This window comes from Lepus europaeus, chromosome 18 (genome assembly GCF_033115175.1).
Source record: "Lepus europaeus isolate LE1 chromosome 18, mLepTim1.pri, whole genome shotgun sequence".
NCBI lineage: Eukaryota > Metazoa > Chordata > Mammalia > Lagomorpha > Leporidae > Lepus > Lepus europaeus.
Genome location: NC_084844.1, coordinates 61767399 through 61787125, shown reverse-complemented (window position 1 = coordinate 61787125; position 19727 = coordinate 61767399). Strand labels below are relative to the sequence as shown.

General features: G+C 63.8%; 2 protein-coding genes across 3 annotated transcripts in view; one reads left to right on the top strand and one right to left on the bottom strand.

The window, feature by feature from the left end:
- The window catches only part of DHRS7B (dehydrogenase/reductase 7B), a 39552-nt gene extending 34877 nt beyond the window's left edge, over window positions 1-4675 (top strand). Inside the window, exons 4-7 of one of the 2 annotated variants that reach the window (XM_062216646.1) lie at window positions 1237-1453; window positions 1718-1810; window positions 3122-3274; window positions 3953-4675. In XM_062216646.1, the coding sequence (XP_062072630.1) occupies window positions 1237-1453; window positions 1718-1810; window positions 3122-3274; window positions 3953-4158 (669 nt within the window). In that variant the 3' untranslated portion in view covers window positions 4159-4675. The remainder of the gene's footprint in view (window positions 1-1236; window positions 1454-1717; window positions 1811-3121; window positions 3275-3952) is intronic. The other variant, XM_062216645.1, reaches the window with a different exon arrangement.
- A 445-nt stretch (window positions 4676-5120) lies between these two features.
- On the bottom strand, window positions 5121-16653 carry TMEM11 (transmembrane protein 11). Its single transcript, XM_062216660.1, has 2 exons — window positions 16569-16653; window positions 5121-7074 (listed from the first exon to the last, which is right to left on the bottom strand). The coding sequence occupies exons 1-2, from the start codon at window positions 16628-16630 to the stop codon at window positions 6558-6560; spliced, it is 579 nt and encodes a 192-aa protein (XP_062072644.1). The 5' UTR covers window positions 16631-16653; the 3' UTR covers window positions 5121-6557.
- Window positions 16654-19727: the final 3074 nt, after the last annotated feature.

Genomic DNA, 19727 nt, shown 5'->3' with positions numbered 1-19727 from the left:
AACCACAGTGCTGGCTGCAATAAATAAATCTTTAAAAAAAAAAAAGGGAAGCCTACTCGAGGCTGCTTTGGCTGGTGGTGGTTGAGACAGTGCTCACGTACTTCTGTGCTGCCCCTCAGCCAGCGGAGCGGCTCAGGTGAGCCCCCGACCCAGAACCTCAAGGTCAAGGTCCTTCTTGCCCACTCTGGTCCCCTCCAGCCACCCCAGAGTATGGGCTGCCTTTCCCATGGCTGACGGCTGCCGGGCCCAGATGGCCCCACCAAGCTGAAACTAACCACAGCCTACCGGCAGGGCTGTGTGATAACACACCCAGTAGCAGTGTCCGGGTCTGCCCCCGACCCTTTCTTTCAGGACAGCGACCCCTGCCCGCCTGGCTGGTACTGCTCTCCAGCCCCAAGGCTTGTCTTCCTGATGGGGTCTGAGCAGGGTGCCGGGAGGGGCCAGCTCCAGCCAGCTTCAGGCTGGCTCCCTGTTGGGTCTGAATGTGTAGTCCCCCCTCTGCCTCCTGATGGGGGAACAGATCGGCCGTCCTGGGCCCAGGTTATCCCCAGGAGGCCTTCGCTCCCCCACAGAGCTCCCTTCTCCACCTCCCCAAGTCTCAACCTGGGGAACAGAAGCCCTCCTCGCCCCCCGCGCTGGCAGCTGCAGACCCCAGAGACCCAGCAGACACTTGGAGAGTCAGGCTGGGCTCCTGCGCCACCTCTGCCCTCACCCCGACTCGTCTCGCTGGTTGCTCCCCCCTCGCTCCTGTGGGGAAGCCCTCAAAGTGAGCTTGCACAGTGACTCATTTTTCCAGCAACCTGCACAGCCACGGGGCTGGTCTGTGCCTGCTGCTGGGTCGCCTGCCTGGTGCGGGGGGTGGGAGGTGGGGAGGCGTATAAAGAACATTTCACAAGCAGGTGAACCCGAGTGACCTAACCTGGGCCGGCCAGCACCCGCGGCCAGCACTCCGCTGAATGCCATGGCTGCCCAAGAGGGGTGGGCAGGCAGAGTGTCAGGCCTGACCCTGGCCTGTGCCTGACCCCCCGGCTGGGCGGGGCAGGAGTGGCCCCTAGATTACAGTCTGAGGCTCCCACGCCGGTCGAGTGTCCCGCCGGGAAGCAGCCCCGGGAAGCAGCCCCGGGCCGCAGCCCTTTGGCAAGAGGGTTGCTGCAGGCAGGCGGGTCCCTAAGCAGGAACACGTGGTTCACGTGGCTGGTCCCTGAGGTGTGTCTGGTGTCTGTGGCATTTGACCAGGTGCAGACGCACAAGCCTCACACGGTGACCTTCGACCTCACAGACCCCGGGGCCGTAGCCACAGCAGCCACTGAGATCACACGGTGCTTCGGCCACGTGGACATCCTCATCAACAATGCCGGCATCAGCTACCGCGGGGCCGCCCAGGACACCACGCTGGACGTGGACAAGAGGGTCATGGAGACAAACTACTTCGGCCCGGTTGCTCTGACGAAAGGTATTGGTCTGCGGCCCGAAGGGAAGAGAGCCTGGCCTGGCCTCCCTCACCTGGCTCAGCCCCGCCGGGCCCCATCTTCCCCATCACCCTGGGTGTTTGCTGCACCTGGCTGATCCAGGTGCTCCCCGCAGTGACGGGCTCAGCTCCTCTCCTGGGTGGCCTGTGGCCGGCACTGGCAGAGGGAATCTGTGGGCAGTGGAGGGGGCTCCCGCGGGTCTCCCCGGCTGGCCCGGGGGTGGCCCAGCCTGCGCCCTCTCTCCTCAGCACTCCTGCCCGGCATGCTCAGGAGGCGGCAGGGCCACGTCGTCGCCATCAGCAGCGTCCAGGGCAGGATCGGCATCCCCTTCCGGTCGGCCTGTGAGTACTGCTCCCCCACCCCAGGCTGTCTTTACTCCTGGTCGTAAAGCTGCCACAGGGTGGGCACTTTCCAGGAGGCGTTCCCCACGGGGCTTCAGGTGCCAGGGCGCTCCTCCCACGCACCCCCCAGCAGGTGGATGGGACCTCCACCGGCCCCTCTGCCGGCTGAGCACGTTGGGGCTGTGACGTGAGATCTGTGCGTCCTCTCTGTCTCCTGAAACTCTGGCTGGGGGGGCCCTGGGCGGCTGCGGCATGGGGGTGGTCGCTGGGAGGCACCAGGGCGGGACAAGAAGGCGGGGCCTCAGGAGGAGGAAGTGGAGCCGAGTGGCCGGTGGTGCATCAGTTGTGGCTGTGTGGCCAGTGCGGCTCCCCAGAAGCCCCAGAGAATGGGCGTTCCTTGCTTCCACCCAGTTGGACCCGGCGGGTCCTGGAGGAGGCGCCCCGGGGGGAGGGCAGGGCGGCCGCACAGCCCTGCAGTCTCTCGCCCACGCAGCTTCCACGGCCCGCGGAAACGCACCTCCCCCAGCTCCCTGGGCCACAGGTGTGGACATGAGGTGGGGTCCTGGCAATCCACGGGTGAAAACCTGGGGCCTTGTGACTGCCGTCCACCTTGGGGGGCAGGGGCCATCTCGGGACCAAGCCCCCAGCCACGGCCGGGTGGGCTGGGTCAGGACAGGGGTGAGTTAGAGGCTCCCCTAGCTGCTGGCATGGTCTGCCCCCACCCGTGGTGAGTGCAGCTGGGGGGGGGGGCGGGCGTGGACTTGGTTTTGCTGCTGGGCAGCACGTGCCACCAGGTTTTCCTGCACGGACTAAAACACAGAATGACGGGGCGCACCGGCGCGGCAGGGTGCGTGTTGGCACCGGGGCCGTGGCCCTGCCGCGGTTAAGGATGTGACTTCGTTACACAGTGGCAGGTACACCGAGTGTAGGGTGGTTTTTTGTTTTTTGTTTTTTGTTTTTTTAATTGATTTGAAAGGCAGGAAGAGAGAGCTCCAAATTGCTAGTTCACTCCCCAAATGTCCCGGCAGCTGAGGCCAGACCCAGGAGCCTGTAACTCAATCCCTGTCTCACACGTGGGCTGCAGGAACCCCATTACTTGAGCCGCCCCTGCAGCCTCCCCAGGTCCTGGCTGATCGGCACTGATTGGCACGTGTGTCATAAGCACAGCACCCCCCTCCCGCCCCACCCGGGCGAGTGTGCGCATGCGTGAGAGTGAGCAAGTGAGAGAACGGATAGGCGTGAGGGGTGGGCGGGGTGGATGGGCGGCAGCCCCCGCCGGGCAGGGCACCCACCGCCCCACCTGCCCCGCAGACGCGGCCTCCAAGCACGCGACCCAGGCCTTCTTCGACTGCCTGCGCGCCGAGGTGGAGCAGGATGAGATCGACGTGACGGTCATCAGCCCCGGCTACATCCACACCAACCTGTCCGTCAACGCCGTCACGGCCGACGGCTCCCGATACGGAGGTGAGGCCCGCCCGGCTCCTCCTCACGCTGCCGCGCTGGGCCGCAGAGGGCGCGCTGGCCTCCGGGAATCCCTGGTCACTTTTATGTGGAATACACTGTCATAGGAGATACGCCGCAGGGACGGGGGACTCCTCTCCATCCCAGCCGACCCGTGCCCGGGTCCCGGGGCTAAGGCAGTCAGCCCGTGCAGTGTGCGTGACCAGTGACCCGCTTCAGGGTCTCCCTCTGGTCCCAAGCGCTGGGGCCGCTGGCCCGAGCTGCCCTTCCCCTCCAGCGCAGCCCCCCAGTGCCTGCCTCATTGAGAACAGCTGCTCGGCCCTCCCGGGGTCTCCTGGAACCCTGGGTCCCCCCCCAGAACCCCGGACGGCTTCCCCGTGGTCCTCAGCAACTGGCACAGCTGGGCCTTCCTGGCTGTGAGCTGGTAGTGCCCTCGGAGCCAAGCCACCATGCCACAGGTTTTTCGGGTCGTCAGAGGTCAGAGGTCAGGAAGCCCCTCCTCAGACAGGGCTGGGGGCTTGCTTGGAGAGTGTGCTCGGGCGGCCTCTGCCTCTGCCCCAGACCACCAGGCAGTGACCAGGGTCCCATCGTCCTGGACCCTGCATCTCCCCAGAGCGCCGAGTCAGCAGGGGAGGGGCCTGTGCTGCCCAAGGCCTCACGTTTGTGTTGTGTTTACCTCAGCCATGGACCAGAACACAGCCCAGGGCCGCAGCCCCGCCGAAGTGGCACGGGCCGTGCTGGCCGCCGTGGGGAGGAAGCAGAAGGACGTGGTGCTGGCCGACCTGCAGCCGTCCCTGGGCATCTACCTGCGCACTCTGGCGCCCGGGCTCTTCTTCCGGCTCATGGCCTCCAGAGCCAGGAAGGAGCGCAAGGCCAAGGACTCCTAGGGCCACCTCGGCTGCCTCTGGGGGTGGGGGTCAAGGATGTGCCCCTCCTGCCTCCCCAGGGGTGAGGGGCAAAGGTCAGAGATAAAAAACACGCAATAAACAGCCAGACCCCCAGTAATCCAGGCCTGGAAGAAGCTCGCGTCTCTGAATTCCAGTCCCGCCAGCTCCTGGAAGTCCATGCCGACTGCTGGGGCGCAGGCCACACCTAAAAGGAACCCCCATCCCCCCACCCGCTCTCAGCACAGCCCCTGGACGGCGGATGAGCGCACTGGGCGACAGCGGCCGACAGGGGGCGCAGGAGGCTGCACGGCCCAGCGAGCCGGCTGAGGGGCAGGGCCCGGGCCCCTGGCGCAGGGCGGCCTTCAGTGGTTGGCCTGCTTCCGCTCTGCTGCCTCGTGGGGGCTCCCTGAGCCAGCCTCACTTCTCAAGTTGAGGGAGCAGCCCACTGTACACTTCCCAAAATTGGAATAAAATCCTCCCAGTGTGGACACCTTGCACCGAGTCCCAACTCTGGCCCGGCTGGGCTCGCGTCTTCTGTCTGATAAAGCTCCACCTGGACCTGCCACGTACGTGGGTGGCAGGCACCCAAGCACCTCAACCATCACGGCTGCCCCTCCGGGTCTGCATCAGTCCAGGGCTCGAACCCAGGCACTCGGACGCAGGACGCAGGCATCCTAAGCCCTAGGCCCCACGCCTGCCCGGCCTGCGACAGGTGACATGAGAAGCAGGTGCACACAGGATGGGCCTCAGCTCAGCCTTCCGCAGCCGCCGCTCTAGAGCTCAGCCTGGGTCAGCAGGACGCCCGGGGCGCAGCAGTGACGGCGCGATGCCACCCGGGGCCTGGCCGTCTCTCCATGAGTGTCTGGTTTGGGAACCCCGTGACAGGCGGCACTCGGGGCTCCTTCAGCCCACACCCCAGCACCGTGGGAGGTTCATTTACCTAACATTTTAAAAAACCCAATCCACTCTGTAAAACCTACTTTATGACCAGTGACACACATAGGAAACGACACGGTGCGAACTGAGCAGTCACTCCAAGCTCCATGCAGCTGTCTGCAGGCCCAGGGCCTGCTCCTCCCGGGTCAGAGGCTGAGGCCTGTGGGCCCGTGGGCCCTGGAGTCCACACTGCTCTGAACTGAAGCCACCTCGCCCCAGGGCAGGGCACCCTTGGCGAAGGAAGCGCGGGTGTGGGTGTGCAGGGCCCTTTCTCGGGGCCCGATCCGGCTTCCACTCGCAGCAGCTCTTGGCTCTGTGCTTGGCCTTGCCGCACGACCATGTGCCATCAGGGGCAGTCCCGCAGCTCCGCTCCGGTTCCACAAAGCACGGGGTGTGTCAGGGCCCCCACGTGTCCCACTGCTCGGAGATGCTCTGCATTTTGCTCCTCGGGCCTGGGGGTGTCGAGTTTCCTGCCAGCGCAGACTGCGGTCCGGGAGGCTCCAGGGAGGCCCCCGTAGTGTTCTTGGTCTCCCTCCCAGTTTTGGCCCAGCCCAGTCCCAGCTATTGTGGGTATCACGGAGCAGACAGGAGCTTGTTCTCAAAAAAGAAGTCAACTAAAAACACCACCACCACAGAGACCAGGCCGATTTACCTCGAGGATGGCCTGATCTCCCCGGGTCGTGGTCCCACACGGGAGGGCCGCGGGAACGAGGCCTTGGGGTGACTGCACGCTGTCCCTGCAGCAGCTGCCACAGCACAGGCCCAGGAAGTGACAGCCCCCCCGGACCTGGCTCCCTGTACCCACAGAGCCCCTGCCCTTTGCACCCGGTTTCTGTTTGGGGGGTATGCTTGTCATTCCCGCCCGGCCGGGGGGCTAAAGCCACCGCTCTCACAGCTGACCCTGTGTGGCCCAGGCAGGCGCTCTGATTGCCTCCCTGGGCCCCGAAAGCCCCGCCCCCAGGCTGTGCCCCCCTTCTGGACTGGTGTCAGATGCAGGGGACCCCTGGCTGTCCCGGCCGAGGCAGGCCTGAGGAGTGGAGGTGGGGGAATAAGGCAGGGCGGGCCCACCGACCCAAAGCCGGAGGTCCCAGAGCCGACTTCCCGTGTGCTCCTCGCCAGCCCCACCCCCTGCAGGAGGGTCCCGGGCTCCCCCTGCGCCAGGACCAGCCCGGGGACCCCTGCCACAGCAGCCAATCAGGGAAGGAGAAGAGCGGGCGCTGAAATTGTCATCATTTTAATGGTCAGCAGCTTCTGGTTGGCTCTGGATGGTGCAGTTTAACAGCTCACATGAAGCCCCCCCAAGCGCGCACCCCCGCCAGCGCCGCCACCGCACCCCACGCGGCCTCGGCCCTTCCCGGCCGCGGGAAGCCGCCTCTTAGTGTAACGAGCTGAAAACCCCTTGGCACACCCATGATCTATGAACCGCACATGTCGGCAGGCCGCACTGCCGCGCGGGGCCGCAGTCATACGGCGCAGAGCTCGTAGACCTTCTTTACACAGTACACCAGGGCGGCCAGGGCCACCGTGTTGTGCAGTCTCTTCCTGTGCAGGTCGTCCTTGCGCACCAGCACCACGGGCGTGGACGAGGTGAGCGTGTGCAGCGGCAGGCGCGACAGTTTGTAGGCGTCGTACTCCACCTGGTACTTGCAGCACGGGTCGAACTGCCACGAGATGCCGTAGAGCGTGCAGCAGGCCAGGCTCAGCACGCCGGCAGGCAGGGAGATGTAGTGCGAGTAATCCAGCGGCAGCGCCCAGGGCGTGCAGAGGCACGCAGTGCCCGCCAGCACGGCCGTCTTGTGCAGGCAGTTGCCCACGGTGATCCAGCGCGCCGTCTCGTCGCCGATGCGCGTGGGCTCAATCACGATATACTTGTACTGGGCCTCCAGGGCCTGCTCCAGCTCGTACTCAAACTGGTCCTGTGCGTTCTCCCCATTGTAGATCTCGTGCACGATGTAGCAGTCGGTGGCCGACAGGCTCACCCTGGGGGGGAGAGAGGGCAGAGGGTCAGTCAGACTGAAAGGCTTGGAGCCCCCGGCTCCTGGGACGCCCAGGGCAAGGGGCGGCAGCGGTGCCGAGGTCTCCGTCCACAGGGTCACCCGGCCAGACCCTGTTCTGAGAAAATACAACGGCCACCTAAGAGGCGGCGGCATCCCAGAAGACCACACGGGGGGAGGAGCGGCAACAGGCCACCTGCAGGGGGGAGGAGCGTTGGAAGCCCCCAACACAGACACACAGAGGAGAGGGGGAGGGCCGGCTCCGCCTTGGGTAACCAAACTCCAAGCCATCTGGCCCCACAGGCCTTCAGAGCCAGGCCTCACTCAGCCCTTGGGGGAAGGTCACCGGAGCGCCTCTCGCAGGACTGACTGGCCCCCGACATGGGCACAGCCCCCGCTGGCAAGAGAGGTTTCCAGAACCGCGTGAGCGCTCGGCTCCGCGGCCCTGTAGCCTGGCATTTAGCGGCTCTGGGTCCAGGCCTGAACGCAGTGCCGTATTTCCCTGGCCTGTTCCGCCTGCCCAGGGTGGTGTGAAGCTGCAGGCCACCAGCAGCACAACGGGCAACGGCACTGGTGACAGCCTGGGGGGATGTGGGAGGCGGGGGCTGTGGCCTGTGGGTTAGGCCTCCACTCCTAACACCTGCATCCCATAGCACGGCGCCAGTCTGCTTCCGGTCCAGCTCCCTGTACTGCACCAGATGATGGCCCAGCTGCCTTGGTCCCGGCCACCCACGCGGGACACCAGGATGGAGCTCCTGGCTCAGTCCCAACTGTCATGGCCACTTGGGGAGGGAACCGTGGATGGAAGACGTTTCTTTTGGTAGATCTTCCTTTCAAACAAGTCTTTAAAATGGAGATTTGGGCACAAAAAATGTTGGGATCCACACACGCTCCTATTTCTTCTTGTTTTAAGCGATCTGCTTTCCTGACAGGAAGCCATTTTTTAAAAGTTTTTTAGGGGTCGGTGCTGTGGCATAGCGGGTAAAGCCGTTGCCTGAGGTGCCCGCATCCCATATGGGCACCAGCTCGAGTCCCGGCTGCTCCACTTCCCATCCAGCTCTCTGCTGTGGTCTGGGAAAGCAGTGGAGGATGGCCCAAGTGCTTGGGCCCCTGCACCCACGTGGGAGACCTGGAAGAAGGATGGATCGGCGCAGTTCCAGCCATTGGGGCCAACTGAGAGTGAACCAGCAGATGGAAGACCTCTCTCTCTGCCTCTTCTTCTGTGTAACTCTTGACTTTCAAATAAATAAATAAATCTTTAAAAAAAATTTTTATTTTTATTATCATTATTAGAAAGGCAGAGTTACAGAGAAAGTGAGAGACAAAGGTCTTCCATCCACTGGTTCACTCCCTAGATGGCCACAATGGCCAGGGCTGGGCCAGGCCAAAGCCAGGAGCTTCTCCCAGGTTCCCCAGGCGGGTGCAGGGTCCCAGTACTCGGGCCATGTTCCTCTGCTTTCTCAGGCGCACTGGCAGGGAGCCGGATGGGAAGCACAGCAGCTGGACTCAAGTTGGTACCCAAATGGGATGCCAGCACTGCAGGCAGCAATTTAACCTGCTGTGCCACAGTGCCAGCCCAGGAAGCCTTCTCTATCCAAGGCCAATAGGGCCAGACTACGTTTTCTAACTCAATATTACCGCCCGGAGCCGGGGTGGGACGGTCCAGCCCAAGGGCCTCAAGCCCTGTGAGATCGCCTGGTGTGCACCAGCGCAGGCAGCCTACAGTGGGTCACTTTTAGGTTGATGGCTTTGTCCGGCAGGGTGATATAAATATCCAAGCAGCCCTCAGCAGAAAAAAAGTTCCCGCCCCTGCCAGACTCCTTCCACGCCACTCCAACAGGGCTCGCACCGGAAGCTACTTCCTGCAGACCCAAGAGGCGGGCCCCCAGTGCAGAGGGCGGGGACTCCACTTCCGGGAGGAGCCCCTGGGCAAGGCGACTCCCCAGGGAAAGTGCCTGTAGTTCAGCAGTGCCGAGGTGGAGCCCCCATCACAGCACGGGTGCTAACGAAGCTGTCTGCTCTGGGGCGAGACCCGTTCCCCAGGGGATAGCAGGGGTGCTGCCTGGCGTCCTGCATCCGTGCCCGCTGCGGGGAGAGCCCGCCTGGGACAAGGGGTGTCCCTCCTGGGTCCTGCTGCATCGTCGGGGAACTCCACTCCGAGGGCTGCAGAGCAGGGGGCAGACCGTGCACACAGCCACCTGCCAGTGAGGGCGGCTTCCTGTCCATGTCATCCCACCGCCACCCACGGACACGAGCGTGGGGCAGGAGTCCACGCTCCCAGAGGGGACTCCCCGGTGCCTGCCCCCAGGACACTCAAATACGAGTGATGGCCCAGCCCTGGAAGCTGACAGCACCCACTCTGAAGTCGAGCCAATTTCCAGGGTACACAGCAAGGAGGGCGGCAAGGTTCAAACCAGGACAGGCACGAAGCAGGGGGATCCCTGTCAGAGCCCCAGCTGCTTGGCACCTACTACCCACGCGTGCTCCCGTTTCTGGCTGAAAGGTGACCTACAGCCAGAAACAGCCTGTGAGGTCGCCTAGGGCGCTGTGCACCTGCCCGGCCTGCGGGGGCAGGGGAGCGGCACCACCCAGTCCCAGAGCCAGTGGCCCCTGCTTGGTCTTGAGAGGGGACCAGCGAGGGAGCCAGGTGCAGGGCAAGTGCCTACAGCACCGCCCGGCTCCGTTCAGCACCGCGGCGCCCAGCTCCTGCCACCCACAGGGGAGACCCGGACTGAATTCCTAGCACTGACTCCAACCACAGACGCTGCCACAGGCACCTGGGGAGGGAAGCAGAGGCTCCGAGCTCTCGCTTTCTGTTTCTGTGCCTCACAGATATGTTTAAATAGTATAAAAAGTGCCTGTTTTTTTTTTTTTTTAAGATTTATTTACTTATTTGAAAGGCAGAATTAGAGAGAGAGAGAGAGAGAGAGGTCTTCCATCTGCCAGTTCACTCCCCAGATGGCCACGATGGCTGCAGCTGTGCTGATCCAAAGCCAGGAGCTTCTTCTGGGTCTCCCACGTGGGTGCAGGGGCCTTGGGCCACCTTCCACTGCTTTCCCAGGCCATGGCAGAGAGCTGGATCAGAAGCAGAGCAGCCAGGACTCAAACCAGCGCCCATCTGGGATGCTGGCACTGTAGGCAGCAGCTTTGCCCGCTATGCCACAGCACTGGCCCCACATTGTGGCACTGTGGGTTAAGCCACTGCCTGTGATGCTGACATCCCACATCGGAGCACTGGTTCGAGTCCCAGCAGCTCCACTTCCAATCCAGCTCCCTGCTACTCCCGGGGGAGACCCAGAAGGAGTCCCAGGCTCCTGGCTTTGACCTGGCCCAACCTTATCTGTTGCAGCCATGTGGGGAGTGAGTCAGTGGGTGTAAGATCTTTTTCCCTCATCACCCCGCCTTTCAAATACATAATCAATGAATGAAGTAGTGCTGGGAAAGCCAAGACCCCATGTCTACAGTGTGCCAGCTGAAAACAGACGGAAGGCCTCACTATCACCAGGTAGGGAGCTGCGTGGCTCGGAAAGGAAAGCCCCCACCCGACTTGGATCCGTTTCAGCCTGGCATCACTCTGCCCCACGCTGCCTCCACCCTCAGCTCTCCAGCAGGGCAGGGCAGGGCGTGGGCCCTGGGGCTGCTGACGGTCCCCTAAGGCCCCACAGGACAGCCTCCGTGTCCCTGTGAGGCCAGGTGCCCAGCCCCAGGCCTGCAGTCCAGCTGCACCGGGCTGCTCTCCCTGTTCGTGTTGAGAGCTGGTGGGAAGAGAGCCCCAGGCATGCCTCAGTGGTACCACACCTCCACAGCTCATGGCCCTGGGAGCCTGACACTGGGGGTCACCATCCCAGACAGCTGAGGGGTGAGACGGTCTGTGCCTGGCTTGCTGTGTGGACCAAGGCAACACTGATTTCCTTCTTCTTTCTTTATATATAAAGATTGACTTTGTTTATTTGAAAGGCAGTTACTGAGAGAAAGAAAGGGAGGCAGAGAGATCTTCCATCCACCTGTTCTCTCCCCAGATGGCCACACTGGCTAGAGCTGGGCCAGACTGGAGCTTCGGGGGCCCCAGCACTTGGGCCATCTTCCACTGCTTTCCCAGATGCATCAGGATCCAAAGCCAGGAGCTTCTTCCGGGTTTCCCACACGGGTGCAGGGGCCCAAGGACTGGACCATCTTCTGCTTTCCCAGGCCACAGCAGAGAGCTGGATCAGAAGAGGAGCAGCCGGGACTGAAACTGGCGCCCACATGGGATGCCGGCTTTACCCTCTACACCCCCCAATGCTCATTCCCTACCTGAACTGTGGTGAGATAGGTAGTAAATCTACCACCTGCGCTGGCACTGGGTACAGGTTAAGCCGCAGCTCCCATCACTGCCATCCCATGTGTGAGCACTGGGACTCCCGGCGGCTCCTTTCCCTGCTGGTGTACCAGGGAAGCAGCGGAGACGCTCAGCTGCTTGGGGCCCTGCCACTCAACGTAGGAGACCAGCTCTGAGCTCCAGGCCCCTGGCTTTGGCCTGGCCCAGCGCTGGGGTGCAGCCATCTGGGGGAGTGAACCAGCAGATGGAAGCTCGCTCTCTCCTCTTTTTGTCTCTCCCTGTCACTCTGCCTTTCAGGTAAATTAAAAATAATAACAGGTACCACCCTGACCACGGAAGTGACTCACTCCTGTGATCCATCTCCAGAACTCCGACAGGTCAGGGAGCCGCTCCCAGGCCCTGTGCACCTCCCGGGGGAGAGCCACCGTGCTCTCATCTCACCCAGCACACGGTCCTCAAGACTCCCCACCTCGCCGTCGCCCACCAGAACCGCCCTCCTGCTCGAGGCTCTGCGGGGTGCGTGTCTGCTTGGAGGTGGGTGACGCGCCCCGCTGGGCGTGTCCACAGCAGCCCCCCACTCTGCACAGGGCTCCACGGCCTCGCCGGCACTGGCGACTTGCTGCTTGGTTTAACAGCTGCCATTCCAATGGGCAGGCGGTGGTAAATCTCACTGGGACTCCCCTTGCTATCTCGTTTGTATTTTTGATTTGTGCTTATTTGAGACAGGAAGCACACTTCCATCCGTGGTTCACTACTCCCCAAATGCCTAAGGCGGCCAGGGCAGGGCTGGGGCCGAAGCTGGCAGCCAGGAATTGAATCCAGGTCTTTCAGGTGGGTGGCAGGGACCCGGCCACGTGGGCCTCCCAGGGGCCACGTGGGCAGGAAGCTGGAACCACGGCCTCCGCCGTGGCATCCTGGCCTGCCCTGATCCGCATGGTTTGATCAATGTGGACATCACAGGCCACAACCACCACCCCTTTAAGGCGGACAGTCCAGTGCCCCGCGGGGTCAGAGCTGCGCAGACAGCGCCTCTCACCGCCTCCAGAGGGAAGCCCGGGCCCTCGCAAGGTCAGCACTGGACGTGTTGGCCCAGCTTTATGAACTTTTACTTTTAAAATGCACTGAGAGGCAGAGCAGCAGAAGGCGAAGACAGGTTTTTCCATCGAGTAGTTCACTCCCCAAACGCCTACCATGGCCAGGGCAGGGCCAGCCCAGAGCCAGGAGCTGCCACTGGCTCTCCCTCATGGTGGCAGGGACCCAAGGACTTGAGCGCCACCCACCTCCCAGGTGCACAGCAGCAGGAGGCAGAGGCCCGCGGGCACCCACACTGCGGCCAGACCCACCCCTAACTCTGGATGTGCTCCGGTGCATTTAGGAACCTGCGACCAGAAGACGGAGTGTCACAGGAGCCACACGGTGGTCAACGCTGGCTTCTCCACACAGAGGCCTCGTGGGGGACTTACATTTTCTTTTTCTTCTTGCTTTTCTGTATTTTCCCCAAAACCAAATAAACAGGTACTTCTTTTCCAATGATAAAAACAATCGTACACTCTTCTTAAAAACAGAAGCCTGGTTCACCCGGCACCCCCTCGGCGTGCAAGTGCAGGGGCTGGACCCCCCACCGCCGCCGGAGAACGAGATGGCCACACGGGGATGGTGCTCCCCGGGCCCCTGCACGGGGTCTGAGCCTGACCCTAGCCAGTTCCACTCCAAGCTTCCGCTGGGAGGGCCGGGGAGAAACGCACCCGCGGCCACCAAGAGGATGGGCCTGAGGGCCAAGCTGCTGCTGCTTTACCACCCGGGCACACCTCCCCGGCAGGAACCCCACCGTGGGCGGAATGGGAGGAAAGCAGAGCGCTGGCGCAGCACAGTCAGAGCCCCCAGCGCTGAGGGCGGCGCAGGCAGTGCAGGTAAGGGGCGAGGCCTGGATCCACGCCCCCTCTCAGCCACCGACTTGGCTGTGACCAAGGGCAAACGCTCTGGCTCTCCCCTGCCCGGGTGTGTGGGGCACAGGGGCAGCGGCCAGGCAGCGCCCCGTGCAAGGCCCCCCAGGCCGTTCACACCTAAATGAGCTAAAACCAGATGAAACCCTCCCAGTCCTCGGGCACACCCAGCTGTCAGGACCATGAATGGCTCCTGGCTTTTCCCAACAATGCCACGCTCAGATGCCGCTGGCACCAGGGAAGACCCGGGAGACCTCCCACGGAGGCTTCCTGGACAGCGGCTCAGAAGGGCAGCAGGCTCCACGTGGCTGGACCCAGAGTGCCTGGGCAAATCGGGGAGATCAGAAACTCATCCCACCCGAGCCCAGCCCAGGGCTGGCGCTGTGGCTCAGCGGGTGAGAGCCATAGCCTGCAGCGCTCGATCCCATGTGAGCACTGGTTCCAGTCCCTAACAAACCTGGGAAAGCAGTGGAAGATGGCCCAGGGGCTTGGACCCCTACACCCAGGTGGGAGGCCCGGGAGCCCCCACCCTTCCCCAGCCAGGAGAGCTGAACCTCTGCCCCATGGTGGCCCTGGGTGTAAATCCTGTGCTCGCTCATCTCAGCCTGACCAGGGGAAGGAAACCATTCCCCACGGCATCCCGGGTCTTTCGGGGAAAATTAAAGCCCCCAGACTCTAAGGGCTCTCAGCTCCGAAAGGAAAGCACGGGATCAGGAAGGGGGTGGCTGTCGCCCTAGAACTTGACTCCACCACACTGGAGGCTCCCGGGCCCTGGGGTCAGCAGGGAGCACCAGGCACCCACCCCACCACGACCACCTGAGACCTCATCCACTGGAACCCAAGAGGAGGACGAGGTCCTGGGGGCACCACGGCATGGCACGGCACAGGAAGGCAGGCAGGTGACCCGCGGGCTTCCCACTGGGATGCTGCACGGACCAGAGAGGCGGATGGCACAGAAGGCCACCGACCCCGGGAACCCGGGCGCCCCGGGAGCACACCCGCGGGGACTGCTCGGCGGCACGCAGGTGGCAGAACACACAGATACCTGCGCTGGGCTTTCCTAGGTGGGCACGCGTGCCTCAGCGACGCCGGCGGGACCAATGGCAATCTGTCTGGCGTGCTCACCGCCGCCAGCGGGCTGCGCCTTGGGCAAGAACTCGGGCTACAGCTCAGAGTCTGCTGTTCTTCATTGCAGACACTGCTGGGTCCCTGGATTTAACGGAGTGGAGAGAAAAGTCAACATGGAGGCAGCCAGCAGCGGGCCTCGGAGCCCCTCCTGTTCCTGGGCCAGCTCTGTCCCGTGGGGCTGGCCACCCGCCGCGAGAGCCCACCTCGGGGACTTCTCCCGGGCACCTGGCTAGCAGCGCCTGAACTGCTGTGAGTCCAGGCATTTGTTCCCGGCTTGCCCAGAGGCGTCTCAGGACAGCAACACGTGGGGACACTGGCACCGGGCACAGAGTCCGGGGCACAGGCCAACCTGGCAAGTGCGCCCACAGAGCCGCTCTGCATAGCACCCGCCGGCCAGGTGTGTGCAGCTGAGATCTGAGCCCACCCGGCTGGGACCCCGGGCAAAGGCATTTCGGAGAGCGGATAGTCGGGGGACTCGGCGGGGTAGGGGTGGCCTCCCGTTAGCACCAGGCAAGGCTCTGCCCCATATCCCCACCCAGTGTCCGCACTCGCAGGACCCCAGAGGACACCTCCAAGAACACCCGGCGGGGGCCTCACGGCCTGGAGGGGGCGCTCTCCGGCCACACCACGGACCTGGAAGGAGGGCAGACAGCGATACCCAAGTAGCAGAACCAGAAGGCCCGAGTGTGTGAGCAGAAGCCTACAGCTCCAGGCCAGAGGTCGCTGCCGGGGAGCCAGGTGAGGAGCCACACGCCGCGCGCACCTGCCCAAGCCTGCATCCAGCCAGTCCCCAGTGCCCGCGTACGGCCCCCGTGGCCTCCTCGGCTGGACAAGGCCCCGTGGCTGCCGGAGGGCAGCTCCCCGCCCAGTGAGCCCCTAGTTCAGGCCAATGGGAAAACCACGCTGGGACTGTCTTAGACGCACACAGCTTAACCTCCACGGCTGGGGCATCCTCGTGGGCCCTTCCGGCCCCTCCCCCCTGCCTGATCCCGAGTTTTATAAACAGACTACTTCCTGCCACTCCGAGAGGAACGTTTGCATGAACGCCTGGAAACCCAGGCCGTAACCTCGGCCCACGGAGACACACAGCAAAGTCGGCCCTACTCCTCGTTTCCATGCAAAAAACTCCCGAGGTCCGCGTCTCGGAGGGGTTGGGATCTTCCACAAGTTCCCGGAAGACGCCTTAGTATGGAAAAAAAAAAAAAAAAGCTACGCACGGACTTAACAAGTTTGCACCTAAGCAAATGCGTCCTTTAATTCAACTGCCCGTGCACCGATCGGAAGTAGCCACAACACAGAAAAAAATCCTCTGTTCACCTGCCGGCCCCTGCGTCTCCCAGGCAGACGGCGGGGTGCTGGGGGTCCCAACGCGGCCCGGGCCCGGCCCCCCAACCAAGCGATCACGCACAGAGAGGGCGCCTTTTCCGCTTAAGCCTCACTCGGGGGAATTAAAAAAAATAAAAGGCAAGATGGAAACTTTGCTGTCCCAGCCTGCAGCCCAGGCGGCTCCGCCGACTCTCACGCGCGCGTGCACCCCCGCCCGCCTCCCACCGCCCGCCTCGGCTTCCGCGACCCCGGCTGCTCGGCGCTCCCGGCACACGCACGCCCGCGGCCCCCGACCCACGCACCATTCATTGTCCCGCAGAGGTCACGTCAGAGGACTTCCGCGGCGCGCCCGCCAAGTCGCAAGGCCGGCCGGCCGGCGGGCGAGCAGCTGCGGCCCGGGCCCCGCGCCCCGGCCCGGCGAGGGTCCCGCGGAGACCGCGCCGCCCTGGCCGCCCCCCGGGCCCCCTTCTCGCCACGTGCGTCGGCCAGGCGGGGCGCGACCTCTGCGCCGCCCCCTGCCCGCCGGCGGCCCTGCGGGTCCCTAGGGCCCCGTGCGGCCCCGGCCGTCGCCTCTCCCTCCGGGCCCTCGCGCGCGGCCCAGACCGCCGCGGCCCGGCGGCTCCCACCGCCGCGAGCCCGGGCGCGCGCGAGCCCCGGCGCGGGGTGAGGGCTGAGCAGCGCCATCCCCGCGTCCCGGGAGGCCCGCCGCGGCCCCCGCACCCCCGCGCCGAGCGCGCCCCGCCAGCGCCGAGCCCCGCGCCTCACCTCTCTCGGGCGCTGCCGCCGCTGCTGCCCGGGCCGAGACGCCTCCTTCCCCAGGCGGCCATCTTGGAGACACTCGGCTCGCCGGCGCCGGCGCGGCGGCCTGGGCGGGGCGGGCGCCGGCGGGAAATGTAGTCCGGGCGTGCGCTCGCGGAGGCGGCTGGGAAATGTAGTCCTGCGCGGACCCGCGGGGGCGGCTGGGAAATGTAGTCCGCGCGCGCTCGCAGGGACGGTGCCCGGGGCCCAGGCCGAGCCGCCGCCGCCGCTCCTCCTCCTCCTCCCCCCTCCCGCCAGAGTGTGCGGGCGCCCACCCGCGCGGACGTCCTTGGGTGTGCAGAGCGCGCGGGCCAAGGGGAGCGGGAGGGAGGTGCCTACAATTCCCAAGGGCTCGTGGGCCGGGGGCTGGATCCGAAGTGGAGCAGCCGGGGCTCGAACCCGCGTCCACCTGGGATGCCTGTATCGCAGGCGGCAGCTTAACCTGCTGCGCCACAGGGCTGGCCCCCAAAAGCAACACATTTACATTCTTCCCTGACCGGGACCCCTGTCTGCAAAGGGGGAATGGTGGAGGCCTGAGACCCCCAGCGGCCAGTCCCCGCCCTGCCACAATGGTCCAGCCCTCAGACGGGGAGGCCACAGCCCAGGCTGTGGGGAGGGGGCGTGGTGACGTCATGGAGGGCATCGGCAGGGAGAAGGCAGAAGAGGGGCAGCTTGGCCCAGAGGGCGGGGTATAACCCCAGAGACCCAGAGCAACCCTGCAGCTCATGGCACTGCACCGACTCTGTTCTTCAAATCGTTCAAGCCTGTAGTCCTGCCTCAGGACCTTTGCACGTGCCATTCTGGCTCCCTGACAGGTTCCTCCTCCTCCGGATACTTTCATAGCTTGATCTTCCTAGTTAGGCACTCACCTGCTAGGATAAAAGAAAAAAACAAGAAAACAATACTTGGTGACAATAATTCGCTTTCTCCTTATGCTTGTTGCCTCGGGGTCCCAACATGGCCGCCACGCATCCAGACATTCCATCCACATTCTAGATACTGCATTCCCTGACCTTCTGCACCGAAAAGCCTGACTAGATGCCCTTTTATTTTTGTTTTTAAAAAATATTTGAACTATTTATTTATTATTATTAAAATTATTTTGAGGCCGGCGCCGTGGCTCAACAGGCTAATCCTCCGCCTTGCGGCGCCGGCACACCGGGTTCTAGTCCCGGTTGGGGCACCGATCCTGTCCCGGTTGCCCCTCTTCCAGGCCAGCTCTCTGCTGTGGCTAGGGAGTGCAGTGGAGGATGGCCCAAGTGCTTGGGCCCTGCACCCCATGGGAGACCAGGAGAAGCACCTGGCTCCTGCCATCGGATCAGCGCGGTGCGCCGGCCGCAGCGCGCTACCGCGGCGGCCATTGGAAGGTGAACCAACGGCAAAAAGGAAGACCTTTCTCTCTGTCTCTCTCTCTCCCTGTCCACTCTGCCTGTCAAAAAAAAAAAAAATTATTTTGACAGGCAGAGCGGATAGAGAGAGAGACAGAGAGAAAGGTCTTCCTTTTTGCCATTGGTTCACCCTCCAATGGCTGCTGCAGCCAGCGCATCGCGCTGATCCGAAGCCAGGAGCCAGGTGCTTTTCCTGGTCTCCCATGCGGGGGCAGGACCCAAGCACCCAGGCCATCCTCCACTGCCTTCCCGGGCCACAGCAGAGAGCTGGACTGGAAGAGGGGCAACAGGGATAGAATCCGGCGCCCCAACAGGGACTAGAACCCCATTTTTGTGCTGGCGCCACAAGGCGGAGGATTAGCCTGTTAAGCCAGGGGGCCGGCCCTTGAACTATTTATTAAAAGGCGAGCTCCAGGCAAGATAGCCCGCAGCCCGCAGTCTCTCAGACCCAGAGTTGGGGGTGGGGGCAGCGGCTGCCTGCTAGGGAGGGGTCGCCCACGGGGAGGAGCTTCCAATGCCTGTGGAGGTGGAGGAGGGGGCTGAGGGGGACACGCCGTGGCTGCTACCCCAGGGCTGGCTCAGGCTGCTGTGTCAGCTCCCAGCAGCACAGCGGTGAGAGCAGGTTCTGAGCCCGGAAGGAACCTTCCAGAGAGGTCGGGAGATGAAGCTGCAGGCTCCCCCCCCCTCGCCCCTCCCTGTGAGTACAGGCCCCGCCCCCTGAGAGGACTTGAACTTGGGGGGGCTCTGCCTCCCTCTCCACCAACCTCTGGTCCAGGCACCTTTTCCAGTCACCGCCCCCGCTGTCGCCTGGGGTGGGGGAGGGGACTGAGGGTAGGGGCGGGGCAGGAACCCCTCTGGTCCCAGTGCTGCCACCAGCGCTCTGATGTCAGCCTGAGGTCCCCCTGCGGGGCTTCACTGGGTTTTCCTAGGAAGGGGAGAGGGACATACGGGTCCCCAAGGCCCTGGAGCTGCAGAGAGAGACAGAGACAGAGACAGAGAGAAAGAGAGGTCTTCCACCTGCTGGTTCACTCCCCAGATGGCCACAATGGCAGGGCTGGGCCAGGAGATTCCTCCGGGTCTCCCACGCAGGTGCAGGGGCCCAAGCACTTGGGCCATCTTCTACTGCTTTCCCAGGCCATAGCAGAGAGCTGGATGGGAAGAGGAGCAGCCGGGACTCGAACTGGCGCCATGTGGGATGCCGGCGGTGTCACAGGCGGTGGCTTTACCCGCTGCACCACAGCACTGGCCCCTTGTGCCTCTGCGGACCCAGTCTGAAGGGCTCACCCAGGAGAAGCACCCAGCCTGTGCCTCTGGCTCGCCCTCTGGGCTCACACCAGACATGGTAGCTGGGGTCAGGACCCCAATCCTTGCCTTACTCCACGGTGCGGACGCTGGGGTCGCCCTGCCTTTGGTGACCATGGACAGTGCTGCGGAACACGCGGCGGCGCTCAGGCCCTGCTGACACCCACACAGGCCCCCTCCTTTAGGAATCCACGTGCTGTGACCCCGCCACTTCCTGTTCCAACCCCTAGGGATCTGGTGACCATCCTCCCGGGTCCCCTGGTCCCTCCAGTCACCCCCTCAGGCAGGACGGGGTCTGGAAGAGCCCCTCTGTCTTCCTACAGCCACGGTGGGCCCTCTCTCTGTGGCTGGGGACAAAATTGAATTACAAGATCTATTTAGGGGCTGGTGCTGTGGCATAGCAGGTAAAGCTGCCGCCTGCAGTGCCGGCATCCCA